Source organism: Berghia stephanieae, chromosome 12, assembly GCF_034508935.2.
Source record: "Berghia stephanieae isolate SIO BIC M18660-M18661 chromosome 12, UCSD_Bste_1.3, whole genome shotgun sequence".
Lineage (NCBI taxonomy): Eukaryota > Metazoa > Mollusca > Gastropoda > Nudibranchia > Aeolidiidae > Berghia > Berghia stephanieae.
Window position 1 is genome coordinate 31,370,301 of NC_088371.1, and position 17,408 is coordinate 31,387,708.

The following is a 17,408-nucleotide window of genomic DNA, read 5'->3' on the forward strand; positions in this document are numbered from 1 at the left end:
CTGTCCGAAAAATTGTAATATCGCCTAACAGGCGTCATGTCCCGTCCTACATGTTAAATGTTGCTGTTGACCAGGGACCCCTTGTAAAGCGCTTTGAGCACATTTAGTGGATATTGCGCTATATAAAAGCTCAATTTAATTTAATTTAATCGTCCATTCTAATACTGATGGAGACGTTGAGATGTTTGTTTGTTTGTTTGTTTGTTTTGTGACTTCAAATTTTTGATGCGGCTTGGTGGCGTCTTTGGACCTGTAAGTCCCTGGTATGAGTCTATCAGCGAACGGTGCAGAGTTAAGTCCTTGCATACAACTCTTTATTCACTTTCTCTCATCTTCCTTAGGTGTAAAAAGAGAATAGGAGTGGTGGAATCATCGACTACAACGTGGATAGAAAATTGAGTAATGCCCTGTAAAACGTCAGTCATGCCTCGTCCATCTTACATGAGATGTGTTGCTGTTTGGCTTGGGAAACCTTATAAAGGGCGTTGAACGCATTTAATGGATATTGCGCTATATAAGAGCTCTCGGGGGGGGGGGGGGGGGCATAGTGGCTCAGTGGTACGATCTTTGCTTCGTACCCGAAAGGTACCGAGTTCGATCACCCGCCACTGCACTGTTTGAGCAAGTCACCTCGTCCTAGCTCAAGTTGCGGCGCTGCACTGCAGCTGACGCCCGGGTTATTGCAGTCTTCCGTTGAAAGAGACCCTCGAGACAAATTTCCTTATGGGATGAATATAAAGGGAACTTAAAACGGATATGTCGCATATAATCCTGTCGTCGAGGTGCCTTGTATTTAATTGTAAATTATTCTGTTGGAAATGAACGTATACGTAACTAGAATTTTAAACATTGTTTACTTGAACAGAGAGGAAGGCCTCAACAAAATTCGACGACAGAGAGAGGAAATGGATGACGATATACGGATGATGAAAGAAAATAAGATGAGAGAGAGGATGGAGAGGGAAGACGACAAGAAAAGGGTAATAGCCCCCCCCCCCCCCATCCCCCCTTCCTACCTGGGACCTAATTCGCCCACACTACTTCTTCTTTCTTCTTTTCTTCTCTTCTCTTCTTCTTCTTCTTCTCTTCTCTTCTTCTTTTTCTTCTCTTCTACTTCTCTACTACTTCTACTACTACTACTACTACTACTACTAACTACTACTACTACTACTACTAACTACTACTACTACTACTACTACTACTACTACTACTACTACTACTACTACTACTACTACTACTACTACTACTACTACTACTACTACTACTACTACTACTACTACTACTACTACTACTACTACTACTACTACTACTACTACTATACTACTACTACTACTACTACACTACTACTACTACTACTACTACTACTACTACTACTAACTACTATTACTACTACTACTACTACTACTACTACTACTACTACTACTACTACTACTACTACTACTACTACTACTACTACTACTACTACTACTTCTCCTCCTCATCCTCCACCCTCTCTTCCTCCTCATCTTCCGTCCTCTCTTCTTCCTCCTCATCTTCATCCTCCTCTTACTGTCAGGGTTTGGTGAATAATTTGGTCCTATGCGCTGGATTGAAATCCAGCCTCATAGGCAGATTTCAGGTCCGTTTCGAAGGTATTTCGTTTCAAAAGAGCTCATAAAAAGATTAAACTAAATTATCTATAAACTTCAAATTGTATATCTAATCCTTTTGTGAGAATGTAGTTGGATGGATAATAGAAACGACGAAGTGAACAAACGAAATGCGGATCATGCAGATGACGATTTTTCACCTTTACTCGCTCATATCTCAAAACTAGCTAATGCGACATCCGACGTGTTTTGCCAAATCAACACACATGTGCTGGTTGTCAATAAAGATCATCCATCCTCAGTCTTTTACATCCCGTAATCCAAAGAATCTGACTATACATCCTGCCACTGAAATAGTTATACCACCTGTATGAAACCTATTCCGAGGACTAATCATCATCATCATCATTGCCTTTTTCACCCTATATATGCTCAATCTCAAGCGTGTCCAATCAATGACGTTCTGAGTTCGAGTTCTATTCCGGTGAAGTTTTCTCTTTTTCCAACTATTATTTTTCTCATTTTTGGGGGTGCCGATGTCTCAGTTGGTAGAGCACTCGCTTCACATGCCACTTTGTACCCCCAGTATTATTGGGTAGCTGGATATGTTAGATCTGACGGAAAGTACTTTGCGAAAATGTCTTTGCCATCTCTACGTGTTCTATGAATCTATTCCAGAGTATGGAACAGCTATCCAAGACATTTCCTTGGGACAGACAAAATCAGGGACACGGAGCACCAAAGGTATGATATTATTTAGTGATGAAAGTAACGATAGGCTATCTCTCCTCCTCCCACCCCGCCATCCGTTAGTAATGTGTTGTTGAGTGTAGTAAAATTAAATGACCCCTTTTATATATATAAAAAAAATAATAATAATACAAAACCACCAAAACAACCAAACAAAATACGAAACCAAAAAAAAAAAAAAAAAAAAAAAAAAAAAAAAAGAAAAAAAATACAAACAAACAAAAAGACAAAAACAATCTTGAGTATTTGTACAGCGCAATATTCACTAAACGTACTCATGTGGTCCATGGTCAACAGCAACACTTAACATGAGCGACGAGACATAACGCTTGTTATGTGATCATTTTATTAATGGGATTGACATTTGAATGACGACTTTTCCGGCGAATTAAAAAAAAAGTGTATATGTGACCCTTCGTCTCAAAACGGTATTATGTCGGGATGGACCAGATGCTAAAAAGTCAAATTATAGTTAAAATGGTCAAAAATATGAAACTTTGGTATTTAGCACCGTAAAATATGATATTCCTTCTCCTCTATAAAGCATATGAACTCAACTTTAGTCTGATATTTCTGGCTACAAATTCCATTTTCAGCATCTTAATCATCCCGACTTTAATACCGTTTTGAGACGAGGGGTCACATATACGAAAGAATGCTCGGTCGAAAACTATAGCAGTGTCACACTAGTTTGAGTCCGCCAATACACAACAAATTTCAACGTTAGCCCTCTCCTTACCACCTATTGGAAAATCGTCACATTTGTTACAATGAAACCGTCACTTTTCTCATCCAGATTTCATATTGTCGAACAACATTGCGTATAGAATGTGCTTGTTGCTTCTCTGTTTGAGTAAGAAATGTGGGTGGGTGTGAAGTTTTGGGGAAAATTCTGAAAATAGGTGGTAAGGAGAGGGTTAATCCAAAATATGTTCTAAAATTAGATGCCATCACCATCGTGTTCTTTGTACCAATCATCAAGTCGTTGCCTATGCTGCCGTATTCTGAACATTGAAAACAAACACATTTTTAAAAATTTGGCCAGAAATTTCGTCCCCCAAACATCGATCGGTTTAAAATGACCCTCATCCTATCAAAAACTCTCAAACCTGGGATTTCCTTTTAAAAAAAGTAGTCCCAGGTTTAGAGTCTTCGGCAAGATGAGGGTCATTTCAAACCGATCGATATTTGAAGGACGAGTTTTCTGGCCAAATGTTTAAAATACACGTGTTACTCATAATACGATTGAGATGCCCTTACTCCATTGGGTTCCTTCTATCAATCAACAAGTCTCTTTGGGGGATTTCTTTGTACAATAACAACCTAGTAGCCACTCGTTGTTCTGAAGATTAATCCTTTATGATAGCCGTACGTACATGGTGAATGACATCACGGGGATTGTCTGTTCCTATTAATAAGTCTGTGAGATTTAACATCATGACTTTGATACGGGGATTACGAGCTTTGATTGATAATGATGGTGAGTCATGATGATGATGATGATGATGATGATGATGATTGTGCGGCTATGTGGTCTTATGGTATTATTATTATTATTATTATTATTATTATTATTATTATTATTATTATTATTATTATTATTATTATTATTATTATTATTAAATGATTATTATTATTATTATTATATTATTATTATTATTATTATTATTATTATTATTATTATTATTATTTATTGTTATTATTATTATCATTATACAAATGATGATAATAGTGATAATGATAATAATGGTATTAATAATAATAATAAGACACATCAGATATCCCACCACCTGTAAAAGGCGAGTTTATATATACATTATGTTGTAGTTCTTGTTTCAATCACGTCATCTCATTTTACAGGGTTCTGGTAACAACCGACGACAGAAGTTTCTAGAAACGGATTTCTCTCCGAGGAATCAGCCTGGATATAGAGATGTAAGTACAAGCATACAAATATGATGACGTCACGACTCATTTGCTGTGGAACTGTGATCTGATTTTGTTTATCTCCTTTATCTCCCTTGTGTAATTCACATAATAAAAATCAGTAAAAAAAATCAAGCTTATATCAACGTGCACTTATTTGCAGGTCTGATAAGCAAAATTGTTATGGTCTCATTGTTGTAATGGAAATACTCTCAAACCAATGCAACATATCGTCCATTGTAACAATATTAAATTGAGCCCATAATTGCGTTCAAATATCAGACCTTCTAATATGTATACCTTGGCCTAGCTGCACAAATTAGCAAGTCTTGATAACTGAACGCAATTATGGGCCTAGGTTAACATTGTTGTAATGGACAATGTTTTGCATCATTTTTCTTTAGATTTCCATGACAAAATGAGCCCATAATGAATTGGGTTATCAGACCTGCAAATAAGTGCATGACGGTTCACCGTAGATTGTAACATTTTGTAAAATATACTCTTTTATTTCTCGAAAATAAATAAATAAATAAATAAATAAACAAATAAATAAATAAATAAATAAATAAATGAATGAATGAATGAATAAATTAAAATAAGAAAATAAATAAATAAATATCACTCGTTTAACCATTTAAAGGCCAGCATTTTTTATTCGTAATTTTTATTCTTCCTGATTCATCTAGATTTATAACTAAAGATCCTACCATTTTCATCTGACTTTCATTCACATAGTATGGCCATCATCATGATTGGTAACATGTAGCTTTGTTTGTTTGTTTGTTTTTATATTACATGCGTTTCTATGACCTAAGTATGGTGAAATTGTTGTGCCACTTTACAACTAATTCATGTTTATTAAAAACACACTCGCAGAATTACCAAATCCCCTACAATGTTAGCCAGGTAAGATTATCAAAATACAAATTATGATTTTAGTTTTTATGATTATAGTTCGCCAGTTCACCTTATTGAGAGAGTCTCTTTGAAAACATTAAATTGTATAATTTGTATAATGCATCGAACAAATAAGAAGCCAGTTCGTCTAAATGTTTCTCAATTTTCATTTTCCATTACACATTGTTACTTAAATTGTTTGTATTGTCAATAGTCTTCAACGGTCATAACGTCACTTCCTTCCTAATGACGTAACTTAGTAACTTAGTAACACTGGCTCTAAACTATCGGAACAATGGCGGACGCCGTATGAAATATTTCTCCGGCGAGCTTAAAAGCGTATCCAGAGGAAAAAAACCCATCAATTTAATCATGTTTTGACTTTTACACATTCTGATCACAAGGCATATGAAAAGGGAATGAAAAGTTCTAGCCAGCATGAAGAATAAAAAGTAATGCTTTTCTTTGTTTAGAACCAAGATGGCCGCCGTTGCCGGGCGCGTGACATCAGACTACTGAATCCAATTAGGGAACGAATCGGCGGTCTCCAGAAGTGGGTGAGAGAGGGATCTAGAAATGACTTGGGTTTGATACGAATATTTTTGTGTTCGTGGATAGCTCACACGGTAGAGCCACGCTCTCACCTGCCAGGCGGAGTTGTCGTACCAATAAGGTCGCAGGTTCAAACCCCACCACCCCGCGAAAATTTTTTTTATTCTCTATTGTCTTCTGGCACTTTTCGACTCACTTCATATCTTATTGTCAATTAGGGTACCTTTGCCTGTTTAAATTTAGACCGAATAGATAATAATTGTTAGTTTTGAGTCAAGTATGTCCTTTGATAAAAATCCAAGTATTTTAACATAGAACATTAGAACAAAATAGCTGAGATGACTCAAAATTATGTTCCAAATTCACAGAGGCAAAGTTTCCCCAGTTGATCGTTCTTACTGTTAACCCTCTTCTTACCAACTATAAGAAAATCGTCACATTCGTTACGATACAAACAACATTTTTCTTATTCAAATTTCTCTTATACATCATAAAGTTTATGGAAAATGAACATTGTGTTTTAGAACATGTTTTGCTAAAGAAATTATGTATCGCCAAAACTTTACCGCCATTGTGATTGAGTGATGAAAAATATATTTTTGTGTTAGTTGGGTGTGACGTTTTGGGGAAAATCCTAGAAATGGCTGGTAATGAGAGAGTTAACCCCTTCCCGCGTCGATCTGGTATCGTGTCAGAATGACCTGGGTGAATACAATTTAGCATAACCCTCTCCTTACCAACTACAGGAAAATCGTCACAATCGTTACGATACAGTGAACATTTTTCTTACACAGAATGTTCATGTACATCACAAAATTTGAAGAAAAATATTTGCATAGTTTAAAAGAACTGGATGTTATTTTGTAGAACAAAATTATGTTTAGCACGCTCTTAGTCTTAGCTTTGAGTTTTATTAAACCAATTATAGTGTTAGGAAGTCATGACATGTTGGTAAAAATATTGAAAATGTTTGATAAGGAAAGAGTTAACCCTCTGCTAACCAAGTACAGAAAAATCGTCACATCTGTTGCCATACAACCAGCACTTTTGTTTTTCTTTTATTGAAATCAATCTTACTCACCAACATATATGAAAATGAACCTTTGTTATAACTAACTGGTGAAAGAATGTTATCCCTTTATTTATATAATTGTTAGAATATTTTGTTCAGAGAGATATTATGACTATGGGCCAATGGCCTAACATAAACATTAAACATTTGAATGTTGTGTAATAACGATGCTTTTCCTGAACAAAACGTTAGTACCCAGTGTACCCTTATTGCTCTTGAGAATTTAGCAAAACAATCTAATTTTTGTAATGGATGGGCAGGAGTCGACGTATACATATATGCAGGTCTGACATCCGAACCCAATTATGGCCCTAGTTTAACAGTGTTGTAATGGACAATTATATGCGTCATTTTTTGAGATTTCCATTACAACAATGAGGCTATAATAAATTGTCAGACCTGCAAATAAGTGCACGTCGGTATGATTATTCTGAAAATTGGCCGGTAAGGAAAGAGTTAAAGTCAAAATTATCAGCATTAGAAAATGTAGATTTTTTAGAAGTTCAGGTATCATCACTCACCCTCTCCAGTGACAAATCTGGGAACAGACACAATTGTCTTCAATAAAAATAAATATGGTAACCCAAGCATCATAGTTTGGGCCGGTATATAGATAGAATGCGCTTGGCCAAGGAGTTCACAACATTGCCATCCGGAAGTATAACGGACCAACACACAAACTCTGTGTAACCATGAACTTTTATAGTCTGGTTATTACAGTTTAGTGAGAACAACTCACAAACGCGGATGGCAAAAACCATAACAAAGGCCTGAGTGACGTTATCTGCATACTATCTATACACGTCCCAGTAGATTTACTCACATTATGAATACCAGATTATGTGATATTGACGATAAACGGAGTATAAGCTGTGCATCACAAAAAGCCATCTAACAACCCATCAATATACAACAACACGGTTTTCCTCTATTTTACTAAGATGGATTAACTAGATTTGAGACTGGATAGTGTTTTTATTATTATTTATTTGCTTTTCCTTTTGGTTAACATTTTCTTTTTTATATTTTTACAAAACTCTTTTTTCTGTCTCTTTCTTCTTAACTCTTTTAAAATTGAAATTATACATGGCTTGACCTTGACCTTGAGTTGGAATCAAGTGATAAATATCATCAAAAATCGTATAAATTATGTGAGCCATCACCTAAAACCGATATTACATCGGGATGATAAAGTTTATCAAGTGTGAATGAAAGATCCAAAGCATCAAAACTAAAGTTAAATCTGCAATTTTTTCTGAGGAAAATGAATGTATCTGCTTAAATTGCAAAAACAAAAACAAAATTATTTTTCAATTTAAATTACTCTCTTTAACATCTTCTTCATCCAGATATAATGCCAGTTAAAGTTATTGAGTCGTATTTATAGAGCCTTGCGTCATCGCATTTGGTGTATTCTATGTCGGCAGTCTTTAAAGCTTGAAGTAGATAGAGTTCAGTTTTTTACTACTTTGCACTTGAATCGTTTTTTGATAGATGTTGTTATTGAAAAGATGCCATTTAATATTTTATTCATTTCAGTCAGTACTATCTACTGTCTTATCTTTAAGTTGTGATTTTTTAAAATAAAATTACCTTTGACGTCAAATTAGAAACAGGGATGTGTAAAACATCGTGATGATTGGAAACATCTGGAACGTGGTGTGTGAAACAGTGCCTGACAAAGCAGAAAGAAAAATATAAGAAAATATCATCCCCTTCTTCTTCTTCTTCTTCTTCTTCTTCTTCTTCTTCTTCTTCTTCTTCTTCTTCTTCTTCTTCTTCTTCTTCCTCTTCTTCTTCTTCTTCTTCTTCTTCTTCTTCTTCTTCTTCTTCTTCTTCTTCTTCTTCTTCTTCTTCTTCTTCTTCTTCTTCTTCTTCTTCTTCTTCTTCTTCTTCTTCCTCCTCCTCCTCCTCCTCATCATCATCATCATCAGCATCATCATTATCATTATTATTATTATTATCATCACCACCAATCTAAGAAGGCCAGACTGTGAGAAACTAACAACTGAGACGACATGGGTTTAATTAATCTGGATTTGTGTCCACATTTTGTTTTTCCCCAACAGAAACGAGAGACAGATCTATTTCTGGACGTACTTGGCGGGGCTGGAGGCAAACAGCTGAGGAAGAACGGAAGCCCGAAACTTGCTGACCCTAGATTTGAAAGGCAGTTGAATGAGTATAATCCATCCAGTCCTGGAAGGCAGATGGGAGGTAGGAACAGCTGTGCTAGCGCATCGTCCTGTTATCGTCAATGTCATCGTCGTTATTATTATTATTATTATTATTATTATTATTATTATTATTATTATTATTATTATTATTATTATTATTCATCTTCTTCTTCTTCTTCTTCTTCTTCTTCTTCTTCTTCTTCTTCTTCTTCTTCTTCTTCTTCTTATTATTATTATTATTATTATCATCATCATCATCATCATCATCATCATCATCATCATCATCATCATCATCATCATCATCATCATTGTCATCATAATAATCATAATCGCCAATCTCTCTCTCTCTCTCGCTCTCTCTCTCTCTCTCTCTCTCTCTCTCTCTCTCTCTCTCTCTCTCTGTGTCCAGTTATCTTTGCCCCTTCCATTCGAAAACGTCCAAGCCTTGAATAACACTGGGCCATATCACATTCAGCAAGTAACACCGACAATAATTTCCATGATGACAATTCCAGGTTTCGAGTCGCGCTCCGAGCGGCGCATAGTCGAGTCCTTGAAAAAGGCTCTTTACTAACATTCTATTAACGGATGTAAATTGAGTACCAAACCCCCCCCCCCCCCCAAAAAAAAAAAAAAAAAAACAAAAAAAAAAAAACAAAAAGCAAATCCCAATGAATGAAACACTAAAAGTGAGTAAATATCACAATATTTTTACTCACCGATGAGGGAATTGTATCGCAAGACCTGACGACATCATGCATAAAAAAATCATCTCTCATTCTTCTTTAGTGTTTAATTCATTGTTTAGTTGACAAAGGGGGAACCCGAAACGTCCACATTTATCTGTCCTCTTTTATTAAACTGAAGCTTCCACGCCATTTCACTGTTGTTATTGATGACAAATTAAAAGGATGGATGTTCCTTTTTATATTTAAAAATATTTATTTCCTTTCAAACAGGTGGGGTCGTGGACCCTAATGATTTGGAGATGCAAAGACGCAGAATCGACCATCTTCGATCACAGATTGACGAGGTACGCAAATATCAACTGACCCAAATGTCACCAAGGTGGTCCCGATAGCTCAGTTGGTAGAGCACTCGCTTCACACTCAAAGGGACTAAGATCGATCCCGGGAGCAATCGGGATTTTAAAAATATTTTTCTAACCCAGCAGTGAATGGGTAGCTGGGACTCTTAGATCCGCGGAAAATACATTGCAATAGACTAGCGTCCTATCCAAAGGATATCAGGCAACTTAGATCGTCTGTTTCACGCTATAGAATCCGGGATAAACTCCGGCTCCATGGGTATAATGGCTCTGAAGGACTATAAATGTTACCAACCATTTTAAAACGGTGACATGTTCGTGTGAACCTGATACTTAGTAATAATTTTAAAGCTTAATTTATAAAATTTGAGTGTCACGATAACTCAGTCGTTAGAGCACTCACTAGCTCAGTCGTTAGAGCACCCACTTCCTTAATTACTTACTAGCTATTCAGCGTCGTCCTCTTTGACGTTGGCTGCCCACACCTTGCATTGACAAATTATATCTGCCCATTCCTCCCGGTATCGTACTATTCTCTTCCATTCATATCTGTCCATTCTGGGATATTTTTAAAAATATAACTAGGCCTGGGTCTTCCTCTTCTTCGTTTGTCCTCCATTTTGATTTGGTACATGGGAAAATGGAGGGCAAACTTCTATAGTATAATATATTCTACATTTCACTCTTGAGATACTGGCAGTTGCTATTGCCGAGTGTGCATATATGCAGGTCTGACATCCGAACCCATAATTGATGGGACTTGTTTAGTATTGTTGTAATGGACAATATTTTGCGTCATTAAAAAAAAGCTCTATGTGTAGCCTTAAACGTTTATAGTCTAGTTAATTCAATTTAGTGAGAACTACTCACAAAAACGGCTGGTTCAAAACAATATAAAAGCGCTGAGTGCCGCCACTTTTGTTTTGTGTCAAGAACTGAGATTTTAAAAACGTGATTATTCAACTGAAATTTGTTCCATTTTTTTTCTTTCCCCAAAGTTGAAAGCAAATTCTCCAGCTTTTGGAAAACCAGATGGACCTTATAACCGACAACAAGGTAATGTCACAAAATTATTTCTGACAATATTTCATCACCTCTTTCTCTTTCCCCTCCTCAATCCCTTCCTTTCTTTCTTCTTCCTGCTTGGCTTTGCGATGTCTCTTCACCGTGTCGCTCTTCTATAAGAATATGTTACAATGAATGATATAATAAGTCGGATGGTAAAAAGGTTTGAATAGAAATATTGCCAAGTTTAGTTAGAAGGTCAATTTTTATTTTAAAAATGAGTTCTTGTCATAAATGAATAAATCAACCCCTTTTTTGTACATAGTCGGGAAATATCATACCTTAATTTCACTTCTAAATATTTTTACAGCTAGTCAAGTTGAAAAAGTATGAAATTTGAGAAAAGTTGCTGGATACCTTTCCCATACATCTGACCATAACTTCATGAAAAATCTCCCGATTTACTTCAAATAAAGATTAAATGCTCTGGGGAGCGAATTCTCTCAGAAAATGCAAATAGAATGCAAGTCCAAAATGTCCGACCGATTATGTCATGCACTGACACATATATTTGTCATAAAAAAAAATAAAATTATGCCTTTTTCGCCACGACATCATAAGATATCGTCTCCTAGGCATTCCACGAAGGAATATATATCAAACAAGATGTCTGATGTCAACATGAATCACCCATGTTGTCCAAGTGAGCAAATTGGGGGTCAATAATCTTGCTCAAGGAAAAGAAGGAAAGTGCCTGAAGCGGGGCTCGAACCCGGGACCTTCCGGGTGACAGTGCAATGCCTTAACCACTCGGCCACTTCGCCATCCCCCCCCCCCCATTTTACAATATATTTGGCATAATTTCGGTATTAATGTCATCTTTCCTCATTCGCACCACAGAGTGTGTGTATCTCTTCAGGTCACGGACCTACTCAGTGATCGAACTGAAAAGATATCGAACAAAGGTTATCGATGATAATATTTGTTCTATCTGTTTTCCAACTCGGTTTCTCTCTTTGTCTTGGAATGAGATTACTTGGTTTTGCCATGGCCTTAGCCGGAGTCTTTGGCTGAGAGGAAACAGTAAGATGAATGCTTATAGTTTTGGGTGATATTTTTTTCTTTGTAAATCATCTCTTTATGTTTTGAATATGTAATGACTTGCAAGCATTTGGCATTCGGGTGTGTAATTCTTTGTGGGATCCCGTGCTTATATCTGAGTCTTGTATTTCATCTCAAGCTAAATATAAAAAAATCAACTTGAGCTTTTATATAGCACAATATCCACTAAACATGCTCAAAGCGCTTTACAAGGGTTCCCTGGCCAACAGCATCACTTAACATGGCGGACGAGACGAGCCTATTAGGCGATTCTACATTTTTTTTCGGACAGAGACAACGCTGTTAACGGCCAGGTACTCATTTTACATCTGAGTACGGTGAGAGAATGTGAGTAAAGAGTCTTTTCCAAGAACGCAACTATGCTTCGAGCGAGGCTCGAACCGAGGACCTTCCGATTCGAAAGCGAGTGTCATACAACTAGACCACATAGCCGCACACTCTGACAGTGCTTTTGGAATCTACATCTGTTCCCTGTTCGAACAATTCACCTTTGTCTTACTTTTTCATGTATTCTTTTAATTGCAAATCTAGAAATTTTTGACTAACCCATTTTTTCCTTTTAACTGGCGCTGATAAGACCTAAATGTGTCGCAAGTGCTGTAAACCCCTTAAAACATTGTCTTTAGTCAACAGTGACCATACAATTCGTTTCCCTTTGTTTTGTTTTTTTCCAGACAGCTACCATTCTCAAGTGCAAAGCAATGTAAGTATTAATTGACAAAATGTGATATTTTGTAACCTGACATATTTGTGTTTGTTTTTTGTCTCCCGACGAAGGCCAAGGGCTGAAACGTTTTTTGTTTTGTTTTGTTCCCTTATATATGAGTCACATTTACTCACTTTCTCTTTCTCACCAAGTATTAATTTTACCCTGAATCTTACTGAATGAAGTTGACGTCACTCAGCTCTTTATTGTTTTGATTTGTTTTTTTTTTAGACCGCCTGAAATTCTTTCAATCAAGACTATTAACGCTTAAAGTCTCACAGAGTTTTGTGTGTGAGTACGGTTGATCTGGAGGGCATAGCTGATGAGTATTACACTTAAATGTATTTCGTCAATATAAGAATGAAGTTGACGTCATTCAGCTCTTTGTTTTTGTTTTTAGACCGCCAGTTGGGTGATTAGTTCTCAATAAGTTATTTATATCAATTAGATTAGAATCGTGTAAGATTACACACGGTTTTGTGTGTTGTAGGGTTGATATGGCCGGTAGATGTTGTGATTATCTTATTTAAACGAATAGCATTAACAGAAATAAAGTTGTTATTATTTTGAGTCTTTTTTTTTTTTTTTTTTTTTTTGCACCTGAAGTCAATTCTTTATATAGATAGTTCGGGTTGACGTCACTCAGATCTTTGTTATTGTTTTTTGCCATCCGCGTTTATGAGTGAGTAATTCTCACTGTATTAACCAGACTATAGATATTATGCACTTGGCTAATAATTCACAACATTGCCATCCGGAAGTATAACTGGCCAACACACAAAACTGTGTGTAACCATGATCATTTATAGTCTGGTTATTACAGTTTAGTGAGAATTGCTCATAAACGCGGATGGCAAAAAAAAAACAATAACAAAGACCTGAGTGACGTCATCTTCGAACTATCTATTAACAATCATGGTTATACAAAGTTTTGTGTGTTGGTCCGTTATACTTTCGGGTGGCAATGTTTTGAGCTCCTTAGCCAAACGCATACTATCTGTAGATAGAAGCTCACAACATTGCCATCCGGAAGTTTGAGTCAACGCTTAAATTAAAAAAAGGTTTGCAATTTACTCGTATACATCAATCTGTAAAAAATAGTTTTATAATCTTTAGATTTGCCAGTTGTTCTGTGCTCGATTAACAAAATTTAACATTGGCAGTACGAAATAATGTTGATATTCAACCCTATTAAAAAAAAAAAGAATAGGTGTATCTAGAAAAATTCCAACACATCCCTGATGATTTAACAATTTATCTACAGGGACCTCGCCGTAGCCTTGACCTTGAAAACACTAGAGGCGGTGCTGGCGCCCCCGTGAAGGATGGCAGGGGTAAAAACGTCACAAGGCGCCCAATCACTCTCATAAGGAACGACTTCGGAGGTAAGGAATGTGTGAGGCTGAGATGAGTCTTCCAAGGTAACTTTTGCAGGCCTTAGGCATCCGTTTATACGTTCTAGAGTTATTAAAAGTCCCCTTAAGTTTAAAAGAGAGCGATTGTGGAGTTGATTGTGGGAGGGGGGAAGGGGGGGGGGGGGGTTCTGACCCCTCTTACTACTGAGAGGTGATTGGGTAAAAAAAAATAAAGACAAACTAAAAATAAACTCGACCATATCCACTAAACGTGCACAAGGCGCTTTACAAGAAGTCTCTAGCCAACAGTAATATTTAAGTTTAGCATATGGGACGAGGCATGACGCCTGTTAGGCGATATTGCATTTTTAAAATTATTTTTGCTGACAGAGACTACGCTGATTACAACCGGGTATCCATTTTACATGTGAGAGAATGTGAGTAAAGAGCTTTTTCCAAGAACACAGCTATGCTATAATAGCCGATAAGAGATGGACCCGAACCCTGAACCTTCCGGTCCGAAGGCGAGTGTTATACCACTAGACCAGATAGTGCACAGTAGTAGCTAGGTCTATTAGACCTGGCGGAAATTACCTTTAGCTTAAATGGCATAATATAATAACATTTATTATCCAAAAAGTAAATGTTGATTTTGATTCCCTTTACAGAAATAGTGATAAATTCAGGCTCCATAAGCCATGTGGCTCAGAATTACTACATATTTACATTTTAATCCGAGGTGAGGCATAACACGCCGTGCTGGAAGTGGGGAAAAGGATACATTTGTAATAGACCTTTAATACAAATACTTTAACTGTTTAGAATGTCCTATTCTTGTGCGGCTACTATGTGGTCTTGTGGTATGACACTCGCTTCGGATCGGAAGGTCCTGAGTTCGAACCTCGCCTAGTTGAGGCATTGGAAAAGGCTTTTTACTCACATTCTCTCATCGTACTCAGGTGTAAAATGAATACCTGGCCGTTAATAGCGTGGTCTATGTCGGAAAAAAAATTGGTTTATCGCCTAACATGTTAAATGTTGCTGTTGGTTAGGGACCCATTGTAAAGCGGTTTTAGCACATTAAGTGAATATTGCGCTATATAAAAGCTCAAAAAGCTCAAGAATCGGGTTCACTCCGATATAACGTCGCTTTGAGACGATTCATCAGAAATACAAGGATATATTTAGACAGAATAATCTGAAGTTCTTTATCTTTTGGTTCACAAATTCCCCAGATTCGAAAATCAAAGAAGACGTGCCGGGAAAACCCGACTGGAGTTTCCTTGAGGAGGACAATCGACCGTACAACCCCTGGGGTGGTCCTGGAGGTGGAGCGCCCATCAGGGATCGTGAGGGAAATGTCAAAACCCAGGTCTTTGGCAACTTCGAGGGCAGATGTGTAAGTTGCTTATAATATTTCTTTCGGATCGGAAGGTCCTGGGTTCGAGCCTCGCTCGACGCATAGTTGAGTCAATGGAAAAAGACTCTTTACTCACATTCTCTCACCGTACTCAGGTGTAAAACGAGTACCTGGCCGTTAACAGCGTTGTCTTTGTCCGAAAAATTGTAATATCGCCTAACAGGCGTCATGTCTCGTCCTACATGTTAAATGTTGCTGTTGACCAGGGACCCCTTGTAAAGCGCTTTGAGGACGTTAAGTGGATATTGCGCTATATAAAAGCTCAGTTTTTTTTAGTTTTTTTTTAATAAAGGCAGCGTGGCTCAGCGGTGTGATCCAAGACATGCCGAGATCGACTACCCGCCGTGCTTTGTGGTCTTGGACAAATCACCTCCCCTAGCTCATGATGCGGCGCTGCTATGCGGCTAATGACTGGGTATTTCCAGTCTTCCTTTGGAATAGACTGTAAAGACACATTTCCCCTTTGGGATGAAAAAAGGGAATGAATTTTATCTTTATTTTATTTATATAATTTCAACAGCATAACCGGGTTAGATTAGATAGAATACACATTTTGCAGGGGTTAGGTGATGTTACGAGCTGGTACACGGAGAGCGGTCAGGGAATGTCTGAAGCCCGGGGTCGTAAAGTAGTCCTTCAGAGCCATTAAGCCCATGATGCAGGAGTTTTTCTCGGTTTCTATAGTGTGAAATAGACCATACGAATTGCTTACTACCATTTGGATAGAACGCTAATCTGTCCCAAAGTACTTTCCACAAGATCTAACACACTACGCTACCCAATCACTGCTGGCTGGAAAATGGGTCTGTAAAAATCTTGACTTCATACAAGATCGATCTTGGTCCCTTTATTTGTTAAGCGAGTGCTCTATCAACTGAGCTATGGGGACCGTGAAAGTTTCTTAAGAATTGGTCTCAATGGAAAAGCATAGGATAAAAACAGTACTGTTTTTATCCGATGTCTTTCCATGTTCATATTTCCGAACAGGCAGGCCTACAGATCACACACACGCGAACTCGCGAACATAAAGTGATTTGAATAAATGCAGAACGAGGTACCCGTATTAACAGGCCTGATAACCGAAACTAATAATTATGGGCTTGTTTTAACATTGTAGTAATGGACACTATTTTGTATTGGTTTGAGAGTATTTGAGTCCGGACTAGCTACTTGATAAAAGCAAGTGCATCAAATTTTTATTGGTTAGTTTCGGGAAACTCCTTGTAGAAATGCAATAATATGGAAGAGTGCCCTATGAACCTATATTACTATTCTGATAACAATGTTAATTGCCGGAGAAAGAGTCTTGTAAAACACAAATCAATCTGAAAAGATCTCAATGCTCTCTTTTTATTTTCAATAAAAGTTCAGACGTCAAAAACTTTATACACATTTGTAGGTCGGATAAATGTACGCAATTGTGGGTTTGATTTAACATTGTTGTAATGGACAATATTTTAGCGTTAGTTTGAGGGTATTTATTCCATTACAACAATGAGACCATAACCATTTGGGTTATCAGACTAGACCTGAAAATAACCACCCTTTAGTCATAGCATATCGTGTCCTTGGCCAGAAGACTCACGTAACCAAGGCTAAACCTCGGGCTCTCTGAGCCTTTTAGCTCTGTAGGACTCTAGCGGAGGATCGTCACGTTGCCGTTGTACAAGAGCTTGAGTACATTAATGATCCTGAAGGTGACGCCAGCCTAGATACATACTGGAACAGCTGATGGTGGAAATGTAAGAATGATCCAACCCGACGTCGAGACAGGACCTGCCTTCTC

At 37.2% G+C, this 17,408-nt stretch overlaps 2 protein-coding genes across 21 annotated transcripts in view; one reads left to right on the plus strand and one right to left on the minus strand.

Annotated features, from left to right (window-relative positions):
• Positions 1–17,408, minus strand: part of LOC144957910 (uncharacterized) — a 318,367-nt gene that overhangs the window by 162,674 nt on the left and 138,285 nt on the right. The gene's annotated exons all lie outside the window — the stretch shown is intronic.
• Positions 1–17,408, plus strand: part of LOC144958138 (uncharacterized) — an 84,996-nt gene that overhangs the window by 47,924 nt on the left and 19,664 nt on the right. For 11 of the 15 annotated variants that reach the window (XR_013642355.1, XR_013642357.1, XR_013642358.1 and 8 more), the window contains 9 exons: positions 866–980; positions 2,268–2,333; positions 4,200–4,274; positions 8,859–9,006; positions 9,926–9,999; positions 11,013–11,070; positions 12,816–12,844; positions 14,112–14,232; positions 15,438–15,601. Coding sequence is in view for 8 of the 15 variants with exons in the window: in XM_078889876.1 (XP_078746002.1) it covers positions 866–980; positions 2,268–2,333; positions 4,200–4,274; positions 8,859–9,006; positions 9,926–9,999; positions 11,013–11,070; positions 12,816–12,844; positions 14,112–14,232; positions 15,438–15,601 (850 nt within the window). In the remaining 7 variants the exon portion in view is untranslated. Of the gene's footprint in view, positions 1–865; positions 981–2,267; positions 2,334–4,199; positions 4,275–5,144; positions 5,175–8,858; positions 9,007–9,925; positions 10,000–11,012; positions 11,071–12,815; positions 12,845–14,111; positions 14,233–15,437; positions 15,602–17,408 lie in introns of all 15 variants that reach the window. The other 4 variants (XR_013642356.1, XM_078889878.1, XM_078889875.1 and 1 more) reach the window with 1 other exon arrangement.